Consider the following 25,937-nt stretch of genomic DNA (forward strand, 5'->3'; position numbering starts at 1 on the left):
GTTGGCATGCACTTGCTTATGTAAATGTATGTGGTCTTTATATAAAATGTTGAGTTAGATCAAACAAAAATGACTGCCTATCACCTCTATTAGCTTTTAAAACATTTGGATAAAACGTTTGGAAAGGAACCAAAAAAATGAAACATTCTCCTTGTTTTCTTCCCTTTACAAGCTATGCAGTGCTGTGTTTGAAAACAGATATTTGTTTCTCACTAGGAGTCAGCAAGTATTTGGGAGTGTGCCCATAGTAACTTGTGAACTAAGACTTGGTTAGGATTTCCTTTGTTCACTACAAGGAGCTCAGGTTAGTTGCACAACATCCTGTTTCTGTGAACAGCAAAAGTGCTGAGTAATGCTACAGCCCTTTTTCTATGGCTGATGCAAACCTGGAGAATTTGCATCATCATTCAGCAAGAATAACTTGGTATGACAGGAGCTTATATACAAGTCCACGCGGAAGCTAGCTGGCTTCCAATGACAAAAGGACACCAAGGTAGCTGTGTAAAAGAGCAGGTGTTCCTGAGGAATATTTAGATAGCAGGAAAAAAAATAGAGTCCAGGACACCTGAAGAGTTTTCTACCTGTTGGCACAAGTGGGTTGAAAGGCTAGAGGCAGTCTCTCTCTCTGTAAAAGCAATTACACAGAGGCAGAGAGAGGAACGGAATACCTGAAGTGCATGTTGGAGAGTTTTAAAAAATTCTTTTGTCTTAAGTGAGTTGGCAGTACTGAAGCATGTTTAGGAAAACAACTGTGCCGGCAATCTCTAATGGCAGCTACCTGGAGGAGCAATCAAATGGCAAGTTGGTCTCTGTGTGCAACACCAAAGCAGCGCAGGGAGACAAAGTGGTCCTGAAGAAGAAAGTCACTTTCCTGAGAGGGGTGTCTATTATAATTGGCACCATCATTGGAGCAGGAATATTCATCTCTCCCAAAGGAATACTCGAGAACACAGGCAGTGTGGGAATGTCCTTGACTGTCTGGACTGTTTGCGGCATCCTTTCACTCTTTGGTAAGTTTGTGAAAGTTTATAATTGATCCTTGGAGGCAACTAGTGGATTTTAAAAATGTTTGATACTGGATGTCAAAAGCCTTGTTGCAGACAGTGGACTAATAGTGCTCCAGTATTTGGGGGGCTGTTTGGCTCCTTGGCAAATGCTGTAAATTGCACAGATTGCCATGCAAAACTCTGTTGAACAATGTATAAGGACTTTAAGACCAAATGGGATTGCTTATAATTCCCTGAAGCACTTGGAAAGAGGAGTTTCCTTTATCACATTATAAAACTTGCGATTTGTGTTGCTTTCTGCTATGAATAAGTTACAGCATGCTCACAGAGCGTTGGCAGGTGGGGACGGGAACTACTCAGTTTGAACACCTGTGAAATGTGTACCTAGACTGACCCAGTTCCACATTGGATAAATGGAATGGCGTAATCTTTTACTGAACTATTTGCTGGAAAGAAGGCAGGAGTGGTGTGAGAAGATTCACCTTCTTTAAAAGGCCATTGAAAAGGTTCTGGTCCACCTGGAACTTTGGAGGCTGACCCATAAACCTCTCTTCTAGTCCATGAAAGTTTATGACACAACAAATCTGTCAGCATTTTTAAAAAAAAATTAAATCAGAGTTTATTAACAGATTAAGGCATTACAGAAATTTTAAAAAAAGAACCTGGTTGTATTTCCTGCAATAGACTAATGTTCTAGAATTTGTGCCTTAATATTTAGTTCACTCATTGGTGAAAACAGGTCACTCTATGCATTCTCAGAAATACTGTTACGTTGGTAGTTCCAGCATTGAGTCCAAACATGTGAAAGAAGTTGCGGAGCCCTCCGATTAGGCCTTACGAGCCATTATTACTAGTTGGTCTGACTGTTTTTAAAATTAACATCACTGTGCTTCTTTAAATAAAAATAAATCAGGTTTCCCCATATATTTATCAACTACACAAAGAAGACAAAGAATTACATTCAGACCAGCCTTATTAAACAATGGGTCCCTTGACTGCTTTAATAAATTAATCTGGGAGAAGCTGAAGACCCACATGACTACTGGCATCATGATTAGCCCAGACTACTTATTTTCTGGTATTAGGTACTGTGGGCGATGTGAGCGAGTGACAAATATCTGCTTCAAACATGTGGAAACTTGCGCACTGAACTTCTCAGACAAGGCTTCATCCAGCCTTATTAAACATACTGTTGAACCAAGTCAAAAAAGATTTTGCTCAGAAGCTGAGCATATTGTTATTGCGCCAACAACAGCCTAGTGGGACATTTTAGGGATTAGCCTCAAAACTAATAACATTTTTATAGACAGAAGATAGGATTTGTTTGTATCTATGCTACATTTTAATTGACTGAACTAACAGAAAAAAATATACTGCTCTGGAATTTGTTACATTTATAACTTGTGGAATTTGTAACATTTATAGCTTGTTCTAAAATCTGTTAGAACTATTTGTCCAATAAAGGTCCTCTTAATAGTCTCTGAACATTTTTGACTACAATAGTATTCATGCTGCCTTGAAACATTACCACCTTCAATTGTCTCCCCCATGGACTTTGCAGAAAGATTTCCAGTAATAGAATTTTAAAATTAAAAAACAAACAAACCAATAGCTGTGTAACTCTTAAACATAATTCTTCAACACAAGCCTTATACAAAATCAGAGCATTGATCTCACAAGGTCAGGGCTTTTTATTCTGACAGGCAGCAGCTCTCCAGGCCTTTAGGCAGTCATGTCACCTACTACTTAATTCTTTGTAACTGGAGATGCCAGAGATTGAACCTGGAGCCTTCTGCATTCCAGGTACATATTCTACCTCTGAGCCAAGGCCCCTATATAAGGATAAGTGGTGTTAATTTAAGAGGAAAATTTTCAAGTAGGGCTGCTATCTTTCTCAGACAAAATCTTCTCATGCACTCTGGCTTTCACAAGAATAATATATGAAAAGATAAATAGATGGGTGTTCAGGATTATGAAAAATGTGACATGTTAGGTATATGCATGTAGATATATATATTCCAGTGGTAATACAGGAGAAAATTAGCAGACTGGAGTGTTTATTTACTCCCAACAGGAAACTAATGCAGACCTCAGAGTCCTGGTTTTGACTTTGGCAAGCTTCTTATCATTGAAAGATGAGCTTTCATTTCCTCTCATATCACCAGTATCTCTTAGGTAACACTTTGTCCTGATAAAAGCATGAACTCTGGTTGGCAGGCATCCTCAAAAATGTTAACTCAGCAGCACACCAGTATTATAGATTTGAGGAAGGTGAGCTCCTCAGTGCTGCACTTCCCTAGTCTCCATAATATTGAGATTTATATTCAGACATGATGCTATTAATCATATACAGATTAATATTCAAATGACATTCCTTGATCCAGTGCCAAACACAGCCAGTCTTGAACAAACATTAAAACTACACGTCCTGAGTTATTTGCGGGGGGGGGGGGGAGAAAAAGAAAGAGGGGTGGACCGGGATACCTTCAGCCAATTTACCTATATGTAGTCAATATCTGAAGGAAGAGGGTGCCAGGATGAAAAGCAACTGATACAGCTTTTCATCTATCTTTGCATAAAACCTGTATCTGGAATATTCTGGTTCTGAGCAAATCTAAACCGGTTCCAGCCGAAGGTACCAGTGCCACTGCTCTTGCTGCTTCAGATCTCATCAGGACCCTGTGGCTAAATGTATTTGGAAATAATGAACCACCATTTCCCAAGATCATCTTCTGAAAGCTCTTTGTGAAGAAAAATCTGAGGACCAAACTGTGCTTTACTTGGGATGTCTGCGATTAGATCTCTTACCATTTTAAAACAATAAAATCTGAAATAGACTTGTGGGGCCTCTTGTTCGTGGGATGAAAAATGGATGCTTAGGGTTACAGCTTTAGTCTCATATTGTAGAGGTACAATTAGCAGGATGAAAATATTTGCAAATAATTTGTTTGAAAACAATGTTTATTGACAACAAATGAGACCAATTTTAACCTTACAGTATATTATAGTGATTTTTTGATAAACAGTTGACTTGCTTTTCCCAACTTTTTAAAATATAAACTATGTTTTTGTAGGTGCTCTCTGTTATGCTGAACTGGGAACAAGTATTAAGAAATCTGGAGGGCACTATACATATATTCTGGAAGCCTTTGGCCCATTGCCTGCATTTGTAAGAGTCTGGGTGGAGCTCCTTATCATACGGTAAGTAAACTTTGTTTACATTTTTTTTATCCTACTGCTTGCGTGCAAAGGCAAAGAACACTTTTACATACCAGGTATGTGGGCATACTCAAATTTGCTTTGTCTCTTAACCCATGCTCCTCCTAAGCTGCCTCCTAAAATATTTTGATTGATGGCCATGCAAAATAATTGATATGTTTGAGCCAAGCTACATGTTATGGCAGACATGGTTCCAATCCATAGCTGCTCAAGCCATATGAGAGGAAAACTCAGCCATTTAGAAACCACTATTGGGGTCATGCTGCAGTGGCACAAGGTGATTTTGTCCTCTCCAGTACCTGGGAAGGGGGGGGGGGGGCTGTTTCAGCATTTTAAAAGGCACAGAGGGAGGAAACAAGATCACTTTTTGCAATGCTGACATTAGCCCAAACAGGACTGGAACTTCACAACATTTTTTCAATGGCTAAATTTTCCTCTAAAATGGTGCTGGTGGCCAGAGATTGGACCTGTGGCCATCATAACATGTAGCTTTGCTCTGTATTTCTCAAAATGGTCAACCTGGAAAATCCTCAAGGACAGAGGGAAAGCTCTTTCATACCCCATGAATGTGAAAATGAGCCCTCTCAGTTTTCTAGGAATGGGACATTGTGTGTAAAATTTAAAATGTTGAACTAGAGTCTGGGAGGCTCAGGTTCAAATCCTGCCTCTGCCATGGAAACTTGCTGGGTGACCGTGAACCAGTCATACAATCTCAGTTTAATTTACATTGCAGGGTTATTGTGAGGACAAAACAGTGGAGAGGAGAATGATATGTGCTGCTTTAAGGAGAAAGGAAGAGATTAAATAAATGATGACTAAGGAGTAATTAGGTCAGAAATGATCTTTTGAAGAGCAGAACTGCCATAGTCACCTTCCAGAGCAGAATGCTATTCAGAAAACATGTTAATTGGTTGCGGGGATCCCTTAGCTCCACCCTAGGAATTTTAATTAGATTTGTAGCACTATGGAGTACTGTCATAATGCAGCTATTATAGAAATTACACCATTCTCACTTCCAGAAGATGAGAATGTTCTACAGCTTTAGATAGGCAGCTCCTGCAAGTCCCAGCCAACCTAATCTCAGACAAATGTGGTTTCACTAGGAAATTGCTGTTCACTGATCTCTGAACTCAGACTGGTTGATATAGATGGACATGGTCCTATAGGTATTTTGTATCTAAGCCATTTAGGGCTTTAGGGTCAATATCAGCACTTTAAATTGAGATCAGAAACAAATTAGTAATTCTGTAACAACTGAAGCACCACTTTCATCAGGTTACAGTAACCTAATATGGAAGTAATTAAAGCATGTGTGGCTGAAGCTAGGTCCACTTTCTCTAGGAATAGGCACAATACTGTACTAGCCTGTGCATACAGACTCAAGAATCATGGTAGATATATGTAGGTTTACAATGTTAATATAGCTCTTATGACATATTTAGAATGTATATAGGACAAATATGTTGAGAGTTGTGGGATCACTCTGATGATCTCATCCTCAGCCTTAATGTGTTTGGCTCCAAAGAAATGTTTTAAACAAACTGATTGTGTATGTATGATGGGGACTCAGAAAGAGAATGGTTTCCTACTATATGTACCACCTGTGCATATAATGCATAGGCTGTGTTCACACAACTACGAATGGGCAAAAACTGGCCTATCAACTAAACTTTGTCACAAATTTTTGCCAGTTTGTGAACTGCAGTTTGTGGCAAGTCAACCAGTACAAACCTGTCTGCAGACTTTCAAGTGGGTAAGTTTGGTGTCTCTAGCACAGCAGAGGGCCATTCTACCATACAATGAATCTCATGAATCAAACCAGTTCATTTGTCATCTGAAAGTTCATGATAGTTCATGGCTCATGAACCGGGCACACCACAAACTACATTTTCCTGGTTCATGCCCATCCCTACACACAACCTCCATGTGGAAGTTGGGGGCAGTGACAGCAGGCACAGTTCTGCTTCCCCTTCATGTATTCCGCCTATTCATTCTGAATATGTGCATGTTGTGTTCCCTGATGTATTTCTGCCTAGATAATATTGCCTTGATGATAAGTAACATTTCAAAATTGTTTTATATTTCTGCTCAGTTAGTGGGTGGATACAATAGACCCATGGAGCTCTGTAGGTGGTTGCAGGTGGGTAGGCAGAGTGTTGGGACAGTACCCTGAAAAGAATTAGATAGTGACTGTCAGAGGTCCCTGAGCAGAGTATGTTCATTTGGGCTCTTCTTGAACAAATGCCAAACAGCTCATATCAGTTGATCTTATTGCTACATGCACAGACGTAACAAACCATAGTACTGATTGGTTTGGTAAAAAAAGAAGACAAAAGAAAAGTGCTAAGTCACTATGAGCACGGCATTTCTTTCAGTATAATGTGGAAATCTGTGTTATAATTTGGAAGTGTATTTGGATGTCCTCTGCAATTGGAAGATATTCTTCTTCTACTACTATTATGTTCTCTGTGTGGAAAAGGAGTAGATCTGGATAAACTGGTTCAGCAGCACTCCCTCTCTCCCAAGATACAGCATTTCTAGATGAAGTTTTAGCTGACCAGGGGCAATCTTGTCAAGTACAATTTGCACTGGTAATCTCCTGTAGTGAACAATCACACAATGTCCAGTTGTTTGAATTACTTCATACATTTATGTGCTAAGTAAACAAATGTAGCTTAAGTGACCAGCTAGGTAATCAAATGATCTGTCTGGGATTTAGCCTCTTAATATGTTTACCCTGGTTCTGTGTCTTTATCATATTACCGAACATAATTCACTCAAGTGAAGCAAGCTTGTATTCTCATTTCCTCCCCCACTACCAGTCCTGACAGCTCATATCAGTTGATCTTATTGCTACATGCACAGACGTAACAAGCCATAGTACTGATTGGTTTGGTAAAAAAAGAAGACAAAAGAAAAGTGCTAAGTCACTATGAGCACGGCATTTCTTTCAAATGTGTCATTCTCCTAGCAATATTGTGAAAACAATTAATTATCAAATACTAACATAGGTTGTCCAGAGCATGCAAATAGTGCATGAAAAGAATGGCAAAATCCCTTTCCAGCCATGTGACTTGGAAGGTATACCATAGTTGTCTTGTCTAACAGTGTCATCCTTAGAACACTAACCTAAGAGTAAGCCCACTGATAGACCTGACATGTTTAGAATTTTCACTGGAAGTCACTCTCTTCCTCTGCATTAATAAAGTTCTGATTTCCATTATCAATTGCAAAAAAAAAAAAAAAAAATTGTCCTCTGTTATACCTCACTCCAGTATTTATATAAACATTGGGGAAATTCCCAGAGTCTAAAGATAAATCAGTTTGGAGAGACTGAAATTCTGAGCAAATAAGTAGGGAGGGATTACTTCACTTAGGTTTGCATTCCAAATCACAATCCTGGGTGCTTTTCCTTCTGTAGACTCCAAAATGCATGGGAGATAAGATGGAACCTTCTGAGGCTCCACACAATTGTCTCAGAGCTGAGCAGGTGGTATTGGTAATCATTGACCAAAACCACTGCAACTTGGTTCCCCCAATACCCATCTTGGCCAATCAGTCCAGAAGGATGCCATCATAAATGGTAACAAACGTCACCAAGAAGTCCAGGAGAATCAATAGGGTCACCTTCTGCCATCTGTCTTGGAGAGAGGTCATCCATTCATCAAGGTAACTAAGACCATGTCAGTTCCAAAATCAACCTGGAAATTAATTAAAACTGGTCTGTAATCTGCCTAAAACTGATCTGTAATCCAAGAAAACTTGTACAGTTATCATACACTTGAGTTTTTCACCACCCAAAGGGTATTTGCTGCTGAATTATATTTAAAGACCACAGTTCTGAGTTCTCCGTTTATACTCATTGTTTCATCTCCCCAAGCTCCATAGTAAGTAAAATGGCAGAGTGGCCACTGCAAGATGTTGAATGTTCCTAGGGACAATCATGTCTACCCACAGTAGGGTTGCCAGGTCCAATTTAGGAAATACTTGGGGATGTTTGGGGTGAAGCCTGGAGACTTTCCCATTCCCTAAAATAAATAAATAAATAAATAAATAAATAAAAACAGCAGTGCAATTCCTTTTAATACAGTTTTCATTTTCTCCTCCTCTTTTCTGCCTTCAAAGGGTTTCCAGCAGCTTAACTTCCATTAAATGAAAATGAACACACACACACAAAGCAGCCAAAATGCTTGCAAGCCTACACTTTTGTGATCTCACTGGGGCAATTTATTCATGGGAGTTGCTAAATGTAGCAATCTGCTGCATTTCAACCAACTTCTTCAGACTAACACAGGAAAACAAAAGTACTGAACAGAGCAGTCTAGGGGATGAAGTTTTTCTCTATCCTACAATCAGGTTCTGGTTAATTCTTTACTATCCATTCAAACAACTTCTGAAACAAATGCCAAACAGAGAGTCTGTGCTGGCTCCCTCTCTCACACACTCACTTGGGAAGAGCCACGTGGCTCTGCCTGCTTGCCGAGCATGCTGAGATTTAAAGGCGCACACACCTTCCAAAACACAAGTAGTTTTTTGCAAGCTTCCTCTAAGCCTGTGGAGATTTAAAGGCACATGGTGGCTGTTGGGGCAGGGATTCCCCCTGCTGGTCGGTTGGCTGGTGGCTGGGAGGAAGCTTGCAAAACCATGGGATATCCTGCTGGGACCTGGGACTGGCAAGCAGGGTTCCCTCTAAACTGAGTTAGTGTGAGCTAGCTCATAGTGTTTTAGCCATGGGCTCACACTTTCTTTGTCTTAGCTCAGGAAAAATGATCCCAGGGCAAACTAATTTATGCAGTAACTCACAACTTTAAAGCCAGTAGCTCACCAAGTAGGATTTTTGCTCATAAGACTCCACAGCTTAGAAGGAGTATTGCTTGCGAGTCTAACCCACAAATTGAACAGAGTTTAATGATTGGCTGTGACAGGGGTAGACTAAGATATAGAAGTTTGTCCTAATTTTGCAATACTTCATTTAGATGTCATACAAATACATGGTTAGTACTAAGCATCATTTGCAATGCAAATCACAGTTTGATTTTCCAATTAATCAGGTAAACACAGTCACAGAACCTTTATTGGCATAATGACAGTATCAAATCAAGGAAACGGGGAAAAAAGGTGGTTAATTAAACATTCTGGACAGACTTCTCCTCTTATAAGCACAGTAAAGGAAGTTTGCCACCACTTCAATGGTTTCAGCCTTATTTAGGGCTAGTAAACTTACTATCTTGCTTTCATCAGATTTACCCTCCAGGGATTGCAATATAGGATCCAGATAAGATGCACGTAAATCACAGTAGAATCTACAGGATACAAGTACATGGTCTGTTCTTTTAGTTTCCTTCAACCCACAGGGACATAGCCTATCAAAGAATGGTATTTTTAAAAACCTCCTGTATAACATGGCAGAAGGAAGCATATTAAAACGGGCCAACATAAATGCCCTTTGAATATGGGGGTTAGTCAAACAAGAAAAATACTCTGTAAGTGAACCACTAAAAGGAATCCCCCATTGCATGGGAGAACAACGCCCAGAAGCAAGACTTCTAAGGTCTTGAATCTCTATCTCAATTATCTCTGTTTAATCATGACAAAAGCGTGCTTCTCCGAAAAAAGGGTCAGATCATTGATGTGATTTTCTCTTCAATGTGGGTCAGCCAATCAGATAGATAAGATTCATGCAGCATATGTGCAGTGAGACTATTAGGCCCACTTCTTAAAAGAAGATACAGCCAAAATTTGAAAGTTGAGATCCATGCCTTTGTGGCTAGACATCTTTGGTTTGTCTCAAAGCATATTGCTGCATAAGGTATACAAGCTGGAAGCCCTAAAATTTTCCTAAGAAATTTAGATTGGACTCTTTCGACTGTTTCATTAAGGGCAGAAATCCAAGTTGGGGCACCATATAATAGTTTGGCACATAGTTTATAGTTGAACACTTTAAGAACAGTGGGTATAAATTGGTTCCCTTTAGTATAGAAAAAATGGGAGATTGCAAGCTCACTGCTATTCACAGATCTTTCCACTTCCTTAATATGAGTGGCCTAATTAGCATTGTACTGGAAATGAATACCAAGATATCTGAAGCTTTTCACCTGTTCAATGGGGTTTCCTCATACAGTCCATTAGGAGGGCTTCCAACTCAGACCAAACACAATAATTTTGAACTTGGACTTTTGAATTCAGGGAAAGCTTGTTCTTATCACAATAAACTAAAAAGCACATTAGCATCTTTTTCATCCCAACTTTTGAAAGTGAAAAGAGAGCAGCAGCATCAGCATATTCAATAGTGGGATGTGTCACTTTCCTAATTTGGGGTAATGTCTGTTAACACAGCTCATAAAGGATGCCAAATCATTTTTAAAAAGGTTGAACAATATAGAGGCCAAAATACAGCCTTGCTTGACAACAACTGTAATTGCAATCTTAGAAGTTAGGTCTCCATCTTTCGAGCATCTAACCTGACAAGTGGTTTCAGAGTAAAGTTTTTTTTTTTTAATCAGGAGAAGCAAACACTTATCAGTCCCCATATTGCTTAGTTTCTTCCACAGAATGTCCCTAGGCACTGGAGCAAAAGCTCCTTTTAGGTCAAAGAAGGCTGTGTATAATTTAGGTCCTTTCCCGTTCCTATATTTATTTATTAGATGGCTAAACTTCTATATTTGCCCCCCCAGTCGGAATGAAGAAGCAGACACAAGTGTTGGGTTTAAAACCGGGCCGCTTTATTAAAACATTAAATAACTGTAACTGGCAGGAGGGGTGAAAACCTGACCAGACAAGCCCTGGGGTCAACCCCGGACCCCGCCTTGTCCAAAGGGCGAGCCACCCTGCCCCCAGCCCAAGCCCGACCAATTCGGGTTGTAGCTGAGCGGCCAGGCCTCGAGCCACCACCATCCGAGCCGGCATCAATCCCCGTGGAAAGATCCGCCCAGGTGAGGCTCCCTGTGATCTGCAATCCCCGCACTGAGCCGTCTAGCCCATCTACGGTTCATGCAGACCACCGCACCAACGGTGCTAGGCCATAGGTGCTCCCCTGGGAAACCCTGTGGCCAACCTCCTCTAGCCTGCGACCAAAACAACTACCGCTAACAAATCCTAACCTACAAGGCAGTACAAGGTAGGCGAAAAACACTCCCACTGAAGCCAATTGTGTGGAAGTGAAAAAATTCCTACCTGGCCCCCAAAAAGGCGACCAGCAAACGCCTGTACTGCCAAAGGGAGGGTGGGTGGGCAGAGAGCCAAACCGAACTGCGTAAGTTGGAGGGCGGGAAACCGAGGCTTATAAAGCCCCGATTCCCCGCCCCAGCAAAACACCCGTATATCGGGTGATCCTGCTCCTCCCTCCTTCCGGGAGGGGCAAAGGCGGCCCCCAGCCTCAATTACTGCGTGCAGATTCAGCTGGGTGAGGGCCGGACCTTCCTGCTGAAAGCGTTTCAATTTTTTTTTTGGGGGGGGGGGTCTCTGATCAGAGGGCAGACAGAATAGCAGTGCTTAGTTGAGTGTATACGATTGCTTGAAAATCGTGTCAACACTCCAAAAACAATACAAATTTAAATTACAAGATGAGGCAAGCAATGATATGTAAAAATTTCAAGTGCTGTCAGTTCTCATGCAAATTGCTGCACCTTGTGGCTTTTTGGAGGAAAACTTCTACAATACAAGTTTGAAATGCCTGCAGAGAAATGACCGGATCAAAACTAGTTTTGAGAAAAACATTGCAGCAGCAGCGTCGGAATACATCTCACTGAAACAAATGTAGATGCAAAACAGTTGTAAGAACGTTAGGTGATGTAAAAGGTGAGTTTCCAATGTGGTGATAGAGAGTCACAAACTGTCAGTGTAAAAACACCCTCAGTCTCCTCAATCTGTGCAGCTTCCCAACCATCACTGCAGTGTTCTGACCCACCCTACCATTAAAATCACCAGCAATCAGAAAGTTCGAGATTGGATATTTCTGCTCTAACTCCTCTAAATATGTAAAGAGCTTCTCCCAATGAAAGTACAGGGGTTCCTTTGCTGCACATGGCGGCAGGTAGATATTAATTACTATTAAGGATTTCCCTGCACTCTTCAACATACAAGCCTGACCTAGGTGACTAATCAGGTAAACCATGTTCAGCATTCCCATTTTGCAGCAACTTCCAGAGGTTCAGTAATGATTTTATGGTTGGACAGCCCAGACATTTTCTTAAATTTTCTTCAAACCATGGCTTCTGATACTGATTTGCTGCCGATTGCTAAACCACTGTTGTTTATACTGAACTCATTACATTAAGGACAAAATGTGCAGGTTGCACAGGAGTGTAAACAAGCTGGCAATAATTTTAGACCTAGCATGTATCACACACCTACCTATAAGTACAATTTACTTTCCCCGTCCCATATAACACTAGTATTTATTTCATTGTTTTCTTTCACCTGTTGTTGTTTTACTGTGACTGACTAGCATAAGATAGGAGGTGAAGAAAAATCAGATAGTAGCAGGAATGTAGCAAGAGCTGAAAAGAATGGAGCTGGGTGGAGAAACAACATATAAAGGGAAGAGTAATATCAATCCTGAATTTTACTTGTTAAGGGTGCAGTTACTTTCTGGTTTGAATGGTGCCTCCCCCCCCCCTCCATATAGTCTGTTTTCTCTTTCTGTGGCCACTACTTGCACAATTAATTTTCTCTAAAAAAATGGGCCTTTCCTCTTGGTTTCAAGGCTTGGTGACTTTATCCATACAGGAAATGGAAGTGAGGTTTATGAAAGGCTCAAGATTATGAAATGAGTTTTTTTAAAACATGTGATTCAGAAACATCAGCCATTACTACTGCTTTCCAATGAAGAAACAGAGGGGGGGTGGTGAGAAAAATTGCTGTCAATAAGTGGTTAGTTTGGCTGGATATTTTGCTTTTTATTTTTTATATTCATTTGCAGGTCATTTTCCAGTTATTATGATTTCTTCTTTGTGTAAAACTATCAAACTGCTTGATATGTTTGTATATTTTATATCTTAAGCCCATGAAGTAATTTGTTGCATGCAATATATTTGATATAGCCTGCAGTTAATATAGGCATGTATAAAATGGTATTCCTGCACATTAGTAAAATGATTATTTCTTTCTTTTTCTCTGTTGTTAGCCCTGCTGCCACCTCAGTAATATCCCTGGCATTTGGACGCTACATTCTGGAACCGTTGTTTATGCAGTGTGAAATCCCAGACCTTGCTGTTAAACTTATTACAGCTGTGGCCATCAGTAAGTACTAGAGTTTAGAGAAAACAGGGTGAGGCAAATGATGCAGCAGAACAAAAGTCAATTCTGCATCCAATACTTTGACAAGATACATATTATATGAATTACTCTTCTTAGTAACCAATTTAATATAAATTTGTAATTTTTTCAATTGAATTGTTTGTTACCTGAAAATAACTGATTTTTAAAATATTCCTCACAGTGACTGTACTGTTTTAAAAGTATATGATATGTAAATGAATCTATATGGGTAGGTTTAAGAAGGTTGAAGAAGACATAGTCAAAGGCCTTTCAGCAGTGAGAAACAGAATTCACTACACTTTTGCACTTGTCAAGAGCTGAAGTGACTGATACGTTGTGTTGGCAGCTGCTGAATCAGGTTCAGCAGAATCCCAATACAGATAAAAATAAGAAGACCAGGTTAGTCAAGGTGAGATACAAGTGCAGATACAATAAAAATTAATGGCTCAGCTGCTGCAGGGAACAACAGTAGGCTAATCCCTTCTGCTAGTCAAACAGAGAGCTCCGAACATAGAATATGTACCCTTGAGGGCAGCTACATAAGTTAAGCCATGTCAATTAAATGGGATCCTGTTGTTAGCATGTCTTAAAATTCCATGGTGAGAGGTATAATTTGGCAGTTTTAAGCTTATTACCGAGGGGACAAAGAGACTAAGCAAGGCTTGTCTACTGTGGCTGACTAGGACTGCCTGCTCTGGATTAGGAACTTCCTGGAGATTTGGTGGCAGGGTCAGGAAAGGATAGAGTTTGGGGAGGGAAAACAGGGACAGGATATCCCTGTTTTCCACCCTCCAGAGCTGCCATTTTCTCCAGGGCAAAATGATCTCTGTAGTCTGGAGATCAGTTGCAATTCTTGAAGAACTCCAGGCTCCATCTGGGGTTTGATAATTATTTAAAAAGACAGAAAAGTTTGAGTCTTTCATCACTCTTTCCCCAGTATTTCTGAGGTTTTTGTTATGGCTGATCATCTGGCATTTGTTGGTCAAGTGCAGGAACTAATACGGTCTTCCTTGGGCTCCAATAAATGTCTATTTTATGTCCTCCATTCCTGTACAATTAAACTCCATACTCTAGGCTCAGTATAGTTATGCAGAGACTTGATATAGTTAGGGGATTGGATCTGAAAAAAGCTGACTGTAACTAAATTCAGCCAAGTCTGAAATATTAATGTTTGAAGGTCTTGTGTCATGTAGAGAGCATGGACTCCTGCCATTGATGGGATTTGACCTTGTTTTGGAGGCCCACTGCAGGAAGTTTATTACACAGGTGTTTTCAAGTCAGCCTCTGGCTTCCTGTAGTTTGCCAAGCAAAATGAACTCTTCTTCATTTTCTTTAGACAGCTCTAAATAGTGTTGGCCTGATATCTAACATGTATGAGAAATTCTCTCAGTCCTTGCTTGTCACTCTAACTCATTGTTGCAAAAGAGAAAATAGGCTTAGACTTTAGCTAATGCTAAAATTAAGTGTTCATCTTTTCAGAAAAGATTTAAAGTTTAGTGCACACAGCAATGTCTCTATAAGCCGCCCTGAGCCACTTGTGGGAAGGGCGGGATATAAATCCCAAATAAATAAATAAATAAATAAATAAATAAATAAATAAATAAATAAATAAATAAATAAATAAATGTCTAATACTAAAAGGAAGAATCAGGAAAAAAGACAGATCCACAAATTTTGTTTTCTTACACTTTTCATCTGCTGCACATATAGCTGATCTATTACTGAAATCTTGGTAGTAGTAAAATGCTCTGATAATAGATTGGCCTCTTATAAAAGTATGCATTCAAAAGCAGCAAACAGACTAGGGACTAGAAAGAAAATTAAAGGCATAGAATAGTAGGGAAGTCATGCAAGACAATTCTGGTTACACAAGTTAATGAACTCATTTGGCACTTTCTTGAGTTGGATTGACCTTGCACTTCAAGCCCTCGAAAGAAAGAAAGAAAGAAAGAAAGAAAGAAAGAAAGAAAGAAAGAAAGAAAGAAAGAAAGAAAGAAAGAAAGAAAGAAAGAAAGAAAGAAAGAAAGAAAGAAAGAGAAGTTATTTGCAGATGGGCTTTTCTACAAAGGGAAAAAGAGAGAATGAATCAATACTGGCCTGAATTTCTTTTTCTCCTAATTATGTTAAAACCTGAAGATCCATCTGAGTAATTGAATTAAGGTTGTGTTTTAGAGGTTAATGCTTAAAATATTTCATGGAAAGATAGCTGTAAAATGGATGTCTGAAAACTGAAGGTCTTTGAGAAAGAATTGGGAGAGGGGTTGTTCCATTAGAAATATATTCATAAATATATGTAATCTGCACCCAATAATCATCTGGTATGGGATTTCATTATTGCTAACTTAATGGGAAAATCTTTGGAGATAAATCAGTTTATACAGTATTTTTTTTTAAAGAAAGAATCAATATTGCAGGAAGGTGGAGTTTTCCTGTAATAATGACACCCTCATGGGGAGTTAGGAGTGAACATCAAGTTGTTGCCATGGGAACCAAATGAGAGGCTGTGTTGAGCAAGTGAGATGACTTTGTTGCTTCAGTGAAACTAGAGACTCCTTTAGGAAGCCCTTTGAGAGTAAAACCATACTGCTCTCAGGAGAGGCTCTGAAAGACATGGGTGAGGAAGTAATTAGAGCAAAACTAAAGTGCGATGACTCCTACAAGTGTGGGGGTGCAACAAACCGCAGGGGAAGTCAATTTGTCATTGCAGAACAACCCCTCTCCCCCCAAAAATCATTGTACCTGTGACTTAATACAGTAGTATGTCAGCCCCTAAATGTGCAAGAGCTCTGTGCAGTAACAACAGAGTGTAATGAGGTTTAAGGAAGAGAAATATTCATGGATCACTTGGCACAATCTGAAAGAATATGGAATAATTCATACTTCCAGTTAAAAAAAAACCCAGAGACATATAAGCTAGTAGTTTAGAGCAGGGAAGATTCAGTTATTGCTGTTTACAATAAACTACATGGTATGCTGGAGATAAGTGACTAGCAGTACAACCCTAAGGCTGGGTACAGATGGGCAGCTTTGGGTGCACAAGAAGCATCCCAAATTGGACCAGTTCAAAATGGAGCGGATTATTCCTGGTCAGATGCTCCTGCACAAGTTGTATGTATCCCATATGGGGGGCACTTTTGTGCACCATCCCTTTAGCATAGTTCGGGTTTCTCCCCCCCCCCCCACATTCATTTTAGTGGTCATGTGTACATGCACTCATGTGCTCAGTGGATTTTTTTTTTAAAGCCAGAAGTGGCTTGGGGTGGCCTGGTAGGTTCACACCACCAATCCGCCTTGCTTGCACGCTCCTCTGTTCAGGTGCTAAGAAAGGCAGATGGCATGCAGCAGGAGAATTTTGAGCTGCCTCAGTGACTTTGTAGGATGGGGTGAATTTGGGAGTGGGATGGGAGGCAGATCTTCACGTATAAAATTGATTTTTAAATCCATCTTTGAGCCGTCCTTGTGTCGGTTTAAACTGCCTGTATGGACCCAGTCTAATACTCAGAAATAAGTCCCATTGTGTTTCATGGGTTACTGTCTCATAAATGTATTTTTTTGCAACCTTAACAGCTCAATTAGGGGTGGGCACAAGCTGAAGAATGAACCATGGTTCGAGCATGAACCAGGTTGGTTCATGGTTTGTTTTGAACTGGTTCATTTGGTAGCATCATTCCTGAACCCCAAAATGAAACACCTTTTTCTCATGGAGGTAGGGTTGTTTGTTTTTGCAGTTCACTCTCCAGACAGCCTGGATTAGGTTCAGTCAATTCCTAGGCAAAGCTGGGGGTGAATTTTTGGATAGCCCTAGAAACACCCAAAGCAGTTCTCTGAAGTTTGATTGGCAGCTCTGGGAGCCAACCATGGAGCTCCCATCTGGGAGCAGATTATATGCCAGTATAATATCACACCCTAACTCAGCTGCTTTCACCTTGCAGCACAAAGAGAGAAGAGGTAGTTGTTGTGAGAACAGAAGAATTGTTTGCTGCATGGCTGATTTAGGGGAGGCTTTGAAGGACTCCTTTACCCCACACACAGTGGGACAATTTTTTAAACACCTTTCCCAGCTGGAAAGACATTCCTTGCTGTGGTTTCAGGGACCAAACCTGAAGCTAAAGCTGAGCTTTCCTGGGGGCACCTACTTTGGGGGCTATAACTCAGACATCCCAAATCCAATCTTCACCAAACTTGGTAGTAGAGGAAAGTAGAGGAAAGCCTACTGAAGAGTCCCCATGAGTTTGGAATCTCTAACTCATGAGAAGGCTGTTTTACCACCTCCCAAACCAAATAAACCACAAACTGGTTTGGGAAATGCAAAAGTTCATGTAAGTTCCTGGTTCATGCCCATCCCTACTCCTAACATTTTTATTTTATTCAGATGGAGCACAATTAAGGATCAAGACAGTTTATTCAGACAAGTGAGTGGTGAAATGCCGCAGGGAAAACACAGTTGGCCCTTTCACACATGCTGAATGCCCCTTAGTGATTGTTTGCAAGTGACCTTTGCCATTTCACATAGTAAAATCCAGTTGCAAAGTGCATTGAAATTGGATTGAAAGTGCATTATTTAGTGTATGTGAAAATGCTTAACTCTTTCCGAAGCATTTTGCCAGTGTTAATCCCTACCTCAAATTGCTCTTCATATTTGCTTGTATTTCCCTGACCCCCACCTTGGAGCTAGCCACAGCTTTGTGGTGACAATTTAGAGACCAGTCCTAAGGAATCTGCATGAATTTCTCCCAAGCAAATGTTTTTAGGATTGCACTGTTAGATTAGGAAAACAGGGAATAGTTAAACCTTCCATTCTGTCACCTTTAGCCATGCACCTCAGCCACATTTGAGTAAAACGAAATAATGTAGGAGACAAGATCTCAATTCCCCCTCATTACCTGTAGTCCGGCCCTTATAGAGCTAAGATGCAAACTCTAACGAAGGTTCTTTACAGTTCACCTCCTTTGCAAGCTGATTAACTTAACCTTCACAAAGGTTCAGTGCTGAAACTGGGATGGACAAACTTAAAATGCAGTGTAATACAGAACATTTTAAGGCCATTTAATTGCCACTGAGATTAATCTCTGTCCCAGAGAAGTAAGGATTAAAGGAGGACTGATTAAATTTAAAAGAAAAAAGTATTTGCCTGGCACTGAAATACTTCAAGAGAAGGCACTGGGTGATTGGAAAAGGGGCATTCTAAAACAGGAAGGCACCTCTGAAAAGGCCCTCTCAAGTGCTACCCATTTCACATTTCAAGATGGGTGATACAAAGAAGGGCCAGTAATGAGGAATGTTCTCCTAACTATGCATAACTACATATTCTTACTGATTGAGATCTAAATGGCAAAGTAATTTAAGTGAATTCCTTCTATTCTGGTTTGTGTCAGTATTGTGTACTGGGAGGAAATTAGAACTGTTGCTACTTCTCTGGATATAGTCTATGTTTGCAAAGTCAAGGCTATGTAAGAGTGGACAGAGAAATGTAACCAGTTAAGTTCTTATCATGTGTGATTATATATCCATGGTGTGGCTTAGTGGAAGATCCTCTGCTTTACATGTAGAAGGTCCCAAGTTCAAACCCTGGTATCTTCAGTTAAAAGGACCAGGCACAGTCAAGTCTGACTCTTTGCAACCCCATGGACAAAGTTACTCCAGGCCCTCCTGTCTTCCACCATCCTCCGAAGTCTGCTCAAATTCATGTTGGTTACATCAATAACGCTGTCCAGCCATCTCATCTTTTACCATCCCCTTCTTCTTTTGTCTTCTGTCTTTCCCAGCATCAGGATCTTCTCCAGTGAGTGCTCCATTCTCATTTGGTGGCCAAAGTATTTGAGCTTCAGCTTCAGCATCTGACCTTCCAGGGAACAGTCAGGGTTCATTTCCCTTAGGACTGACTGATTGGATCTTCTTGCAGTCCAAGGGACTCTCAAGATTCTTCTCCAGCACCACAGCTCAAAAGCATCTATTCTTCTGCACTTGGCCTTCCTTATGGTCCAGTTCCCACAGTCATACATTACTACTGGGAATACCATAGCTTTGACTATATGGACTTTTGTTGACAGGGTGATATCTCTACTTTTTATAATACTGCCTTGGTTTGCCATAGCTGTCCTCCCAAGGAGCAAACGTCTTTTAATTCCATAGCTACAGTCATGATCTGCAGTGATCTTGGATCCCAGAAATGTGAAGTCTGTCACTACTTCCATGTCTTCTCCTTCTATTTGCCAAGGAGTGATGGGGCAGGATGCCATGATCTTAGTTTTTTTGAAGTTGAGTTTCAAGCCTACTTTTGTACTCTCCTCTTTCACCCTCAACAAGTGGTTCTTTAGGTCCTCCTCACTTTCTGCCATTAAAGTGGTGTCATCTGCATATCTGAGGTTGTTGATGTTTTTCCCAGCAATCTTTCCCAGCAATTCCGGTTTGTGATTATCCAGATGTTTTCCCCAGCAATTCTGGTTTGTGCTTATCCAGGCTGGCATTCCACATGATGTACTCTGCATATAGATTAAATAAGCAGGGTGACAAAATATATCCTTGTTGAACTCCTTTTCCTATTCTAAACCAATCAGTTGTTCCATATCCTGTTCTGACAGTTGCTTCTCGACCCTTATACAGGTTTCTCAGGAGACATGTGAGGTGGGCTGGTATTCACATCTCTTTAAGGACTTGCCACAGTTTGTTGTGATCCACACAATCAAAGGCTTTAGCATAGTCAATGATGTAGAAATAGACATTTTTCCTGAAACTCCCATGTTTTCTCCATAATCCAGCTAATGTTGGCAATTTGATCTCTAGTTCCTCTACCTCTCTGAAACCCAGCTTGAACTTTTGGTAGTTCCCGATCTACATACTGCTGAAGCCTAGCTTGTAGGATCTTTAACATGACCTTACTGGTATGTGAAATGAGTGCAATGGTGTGATATTTTGAATATTCCTTGGCATTATCTTTCTTTGGGATTGAAATATAAACTGACCTTTTCCAATCCTGTGGCCACTGTTGCATTTTCCAAATTTGCTGACATAATGTGTGCATCACTTTAACAGCATCATCTTTTAGGATTTTGAATAGCTCAATTGGGAAACTGTCATCTCCGCTTGCTTTGTTGCTAGTAATGCTTTCTAAGGCCCATTTGACTTCACACTCCAGGATGTCTGGCTCAAGGTCAGCAATTTCGCTGTCATGGTTGTCAAGGACAATGAGATCCTTCTTGTATAATTCTTCTGTGTATTCTTGCTACCTCTTCTTAATCTCATCTGCTTCTGCTAGATCCCTGACATTTTTTTCCTTTATCATGGCCATCTTTGCACAAAACATTCCTTTGATTTCTCCAATTTTCTTGAAGCAATCTCTTGAAGCAATCTCCATTCTATTATTTTCCTCTATTGCTTTGCATTGTTCCTTCAGGAAGGCCTCCTTATCTCTCCTTGCTGTTTTCTGGAAGTCTGCATTCAGTTGAGTGAATCTTTCCTTTTCACCTTTGCCTTTTGCTTTCCTTCTTTCCTCAGCTATTTCATAGAATCATAGAATTGGAAGGGACCTCCAAGGTCATCTAGTCCAACTCCCTGCACAATGCAGGAAACTCACAAACACCTCCCCCAAAATTCACAGGATCTTCATTGCTGTCAGATGGCCATCTAGCCTCTGTTTAAAAACCTCCAAGGAAAGAGAGCCCACCACCTCCCAAGGAAGCCTGTTCCACTGAGGAATTGCTCTGTCAGGAAGTTCTTCCTAATGTTGAGCCAGAAGCTCTTTTGATTTAATTTCAACCCATTGGTTCTGGTCCTACCTTCTGGGGCCACAGAAAACAATTCCACACCATCCTCTATATGACAGCCTTTCAAGTACTTGAAGATGGTGATCGTATCACCTCTCAGCCGCCTCCTCTCCAGGCTAAACATGCCCAGCTCCTTCAATCTTTCCTCATAGGACTTGGTCTCCAGACCCCTCACCATCTTCGTCGCCCTCCTCTGGACCCGTTCCAGCTTGTCTAGATCCTTCTTAAAATGTGCTGTCCAAAACTGAACACAATACTCTAGGTGAGGTCTTACCAGAGCAGAGTAAAGCGATACCATCACATCATGTGATCTGGAGACTATACTACTGTTGATACAGCCCAAAATTGCATTTGCCTTTTTAGCCACCACATCACACTGTTGACTCATGTTCAGCGTATAATCCACTAAGACCCCTAAATCCTTTTCGCACATACTACTGCTAAGACAAGTCTCCCCCATCCTATAACCATGCATTGGATTTTTCTTACCTAAATGCAGAACTTTACATTTATCCCTGTTAAAATTCATTGTATTGGTTTTAGCCCAGTTTTCCAGCCTGTCAGGGTCATCCTGTATCCTGTTTCTATCTTCTACTGTATTTGCAACCCCTCCCAATTTAGTATTATCAGCAAATTTAATAAGCGTTCCCTCTATTCCTTCATCCAAGTCATTTATAAAGATGCTGAACAAAACAGGCCCTAGGACAAATCCTTGAGGCAGTCCACTTGCCATTCCTCTTCAAGAAGATGAGGAACCATTCACAAGCACTCTTTGGTGCGATCTGTCAACCAGTTACATATCCACCTAACGGTAACAGGATCCAAACCACATTTTACCAACTTGTCAACATGCATAGTATATGGAACCTTATCAAAAGCCTTACAGGAATAAATATTTGTAAAGCCTCATCAGACAGCCACTTTGCTTTCTTGCATTTCTTTTTCTTTGGGATGGTGCTAATTGCTGCCTTCTGTACAATGTCACAAACCTCCGTCCATTGTTCTTCAGGCACTCTGTCTACCAACTCTAGTTCCTTAAACCTTGTAATGCTGTGGACCAAGATTATATATGGTTCCTCTTAAATTTTAAGTTTGGGCAGGCTTGAGGCCTGCTTATAAATTTTTAAATGTTTTTTTTTTTTTTTGCAAAAGCCCTAGAACCTAAAGGTCAGGCCCATTAGAGAGGGCCTTGAGTTGGTGCACCTGCAGATTTGTTGCCCAGGGAACTGAAGGGAGACACCTGTGGCTGACACCCATATCTGGGTCTCATTAATGTTATTTTGTGGAGTTGAATTCTGATTGGGTTTTTTGAATCTACCCACGAGGGCTCCTTAAGAATAAAAGATTACCTTTTTCTTTGCTCTGGGCCCTCTACGGGACAATTGGACTAGACTCTGGGACCCTAGACTCTACGCTGGGGCTCTCTGTTTGTGGATTCAATGGACTTTGTTGCCTGATTTCTTTGGAACCATATGGTGCCTTTAGTTAAGTATATTTTGCAATGTTATTGTTTTGGCTCACTGCTCTTAATGATAATTTTTAAGCCTATCTTTAAATAAACTCTTTTTTGGTTTTAAAAAAGAGCTTTCTTGTTGCTTTGTGTGGGGGGTTGTAGCAACATGCCAAAAGCTTACTCGACCGCCCCCGAAGGTCACCTAATCTACCAAATAAGAAAAAATATCTTGTATGGGGAACTCCCGGCCACATCTGCTGTGGTTGGGCTTTCCCTGGTCTTAGAGGATAAAACTCTGAGGTTGGGCTGGGATCTCAGAGTGTAAAAAGTAATCCAGCCTGGTGGCAGTTTATCCCAGGATCCGGTTTTGGGCATGGATATTTGGATTTTTGTTTGAGCCACCATTCTAACGGCCTGCCTGGTCTCGGTCATAAGGGTCGGACCGTTACAATGGTGGCTCAAACGAAAATCTTGGTCCACAGCATTACAAACCAATTCTTTACCTTCACTGTATATTCATAAGGGATGTGATCGTCAAACCTGAAGGCCTAATGGCTTTCCCAGTACTACCCTGGTACTACCCAAGCAGTAGGTGATGTGAAAGAACGCAGCCTAATTCCTTAGAGAGCTGCTGCCAGTCTGAGTAGACAGTACTGACTTTGATGGGCAAATGGTCTGATTTGGTATACGGCAACTTCATGTGTATTTAGTCTTTCTCATGATTGAGATACCTTGTTTACAATGCCTGCCTTTCCAAGGATTATGCTACCCACCTCTGCCTTTGGGCTTTAGTTGACAAGCTACCATTATAGTTAGGAAGATTATGCAGCTGGCTGATCAGACAAATGTAGATACAAAAGCAAGCCTGTATGTTGTAATGTTATATCTTTACCCCCTTCATGTCAAACTACAAAGCCACAATAGAATACTCACGAAACACAAAACAAAAACATGGGGAGTTAGGAGTGAACAGCAAGGTCTGGATTCATCTATGTTATTTTAAAGTAAAGAAGACAAAGGAGGGGGTAAATTTGGGACTAAGAAAATTAGAGAACCAAGGTTAAAAGAGGAAGAATAAATATTGTTATGCATACCTGTGGTCGGGCTGGACAACTCCCTCTGAAACAGAACTGCTGATCAACAGGACGTCACAGGAAGTGGCGTCATAGAAGTTGCGTGAGATTTCTTAACTATAGAAAACAAGACTTCATGGCAAGAAAGGAAGGAAGCGGCCATTAAGAGAAGGGAAAACTTCTAGCCTCCTAGCCCTCTCTAGGACTATAATCATAGAGAAATATCGGCGGCCATTGAAAGAAAGTCAAAAGTTTAAAATTTTTTAAAAAGACAATGGGATTTTTAAAATTAGCAGAGCCGGTAAATGTTATCATTAGAAGCTTACATTTATTGGATTGTATGATTTGAACTAATTTTGGAGTACTCTAGAAGAAAAAGAAAAATTCTTTTAAAAGGGGCAGAAAAACCGCAGATGCCATTTTGAAGACAATAAAAATTTAAAAAAATTAATATCTCAACTTAGGAGCTTCTGGGAACGGCGATTTTGGGCTCATCTGAAAGGGCATGCTCCAATCTATAAGACTGTATAATTAAAAATTGATTTGGTGAGGTCAACTTTGAAGCCTATTTTTACAACGGGAAGGCAGTGATGTCTGTCCACAAATCAGGAGTAAAGCAGATTCATATGAGGGCTAGGTCACTTGAAGAAGCAAAAATGTCTAAAATACAAGATCAAATGGATGCCATGGAAGCAAGATTGGTTAAAGCGATAAAAGATTCTATAACTGAATGTAAGAAGGAATTAAAAAAAGATATAGAAGTTCTCAGAAAAGATTCCCAAGCAGTGTTAAAGAAAATGCAAGAAATTGAAGAAAAGGTGAAAGACCATGATGCAAGAATCAACACAGTGGATTCCACTGTTAAAAAAATGCAGGAGAAAGCAGTACTACAAGACTGTAAATTTATGGAAAATCAGATACGTTTGAGAGGGGTGCCTGAATCTGATGAGACTGATTTAAGGACATATATAATAAAAATCATTGCTGAATTTTTGGGAGATGACCCTGATGAAACCAGTTATTTTTATGACTATATTTACAGGGTTAATTCAGACTATGCAAGGAGAAATAAACTACCAAGGGATGTGGTAGTGAGATTTGTGACAAGAGATTTGGTGGGTAGGATTCTAAGTAAACAATTTGAAAATAAACTGGAGGTGGATGGCAGTCGTGTAAGAATCATGAAACAATTGCCAAGGAAAGTTATAAATGACAGAAGATTGTATAAAAAACTGACTGACAAGCTGAGAGAAAGTGAAATGAGATACAGATGGATACTTACAGAGGGCCTAAGTTTTGAATACAAAGGAGAGAGATTTACCATCACAAGTACTCAAGATATGATAAAGAATTTGGGGGTACAGATTAAAAATAGAAAACCATGATGGATTACAAATTAATATCTTGGAATGTAAATAGGCTTAATTCACCACAAAAAAGGCCAATTTTTCATTGGATTGGGAAGCAAAAATGTAATATAATTTGCCTACAAGAAGTACACATTAAACAAATGGATTATAAATTTTTATGGAATAAGCAACTTGGTGTGGAATTTTGTTCATTGGCTAAGGAGAAAAAGGGGTGTGGTTTTTTATGTGAAGCAAGAACTAGACCCAAAGCTGATTTTTTAAAGATGATGATGGTAGATTTATTGCAGTGGAAGTGATGTTGAACCATAAAAGAACTTTGTTATTGGAACTGTATGCCCCAAATGGAGCAAAAGACTCTTTCTTTAAGGACATTATGCAACAATTAGATCAAGTGATATATGAGCAAATTATGTTACTAGGAGGTTTTAAAAATATTTTGGACAGATCTGGGGAAAAAAATAACAAAGGAAAACTACCAAAGTCATTTTTTGAACTAGTTAAACAAGAAAGTCTGGAGGCATGGGACTTCCGGGGAAGGAAAATGCCGAGCTGAACTGTCTCTTGTAATGGGAGCAGGCTGAAAGTTTTGTTCGGGGTAGTAGAGGGCAAATCAAAGCCCACTGCCTACCTTTCTCAGTGAGAGAAAGGTCCAAGACTTGCACAGAAACTTTGATAAGAGATTTACCTTGGCTGAAAAGAAGCCCTGAAGGGTTTTTTTTTGAGGCTTTGAGGGGTCTCAGGAAGTTTGCATAGTCAACGTCTGCAAGACTTTTCAGAGTCATTGATTTGACATA

General features: G+C 40.2%; 1 protein-coding gene across 1 annotated transcript in view; it reads left to right on the forward strand.

Annotated features, from left to right (window-relative positions):
* Positions 1 to 423: 423 nt before the first annotated feature.
* SLC7A11 (solute carrier family 7 member 11) overlaps positions 424 to 25,937 on the forward strand; it is a 121,357-nt gene continuing 95,843 nt past the window's right edge. Inside the window, exons 1-3 of the mRNA XM_060246776.1 lie at positions 424 to 1,010; positions 4,082 to 4,208; positions 13,351 to 13,466. Coding sequence (XP_060102759.1) covers positions 734 to 1,010; positions 4,082 to 4,208; positions 13,351 to 13,466 — 520 coding nt within the window. The 5' untranslated portion in view covers positions 424 to 733. The remainder of the gene's footprint in view (positions 1,011 to 4,081; positions 4,209 to 13,350; positions 13,467 to 25,937) is intronic.

The sequence above is a fragment of the Heteronotia binoei genome, chromosome 9 (assembly GCF_032191835.1).
Source record: "Heteronotia binoei isolate CCM8104 ecotype False Entrance Well chromosome 9, APGP_CSIRO_Hbin_v1, whole genome shotgun sequence".
Lineage (NCBI taxonomy): Eukaryota > Metazoa > Chordata > Lepidosauria > Squamata > Gekkonidae > Heteronotia > Heteronotia binoei.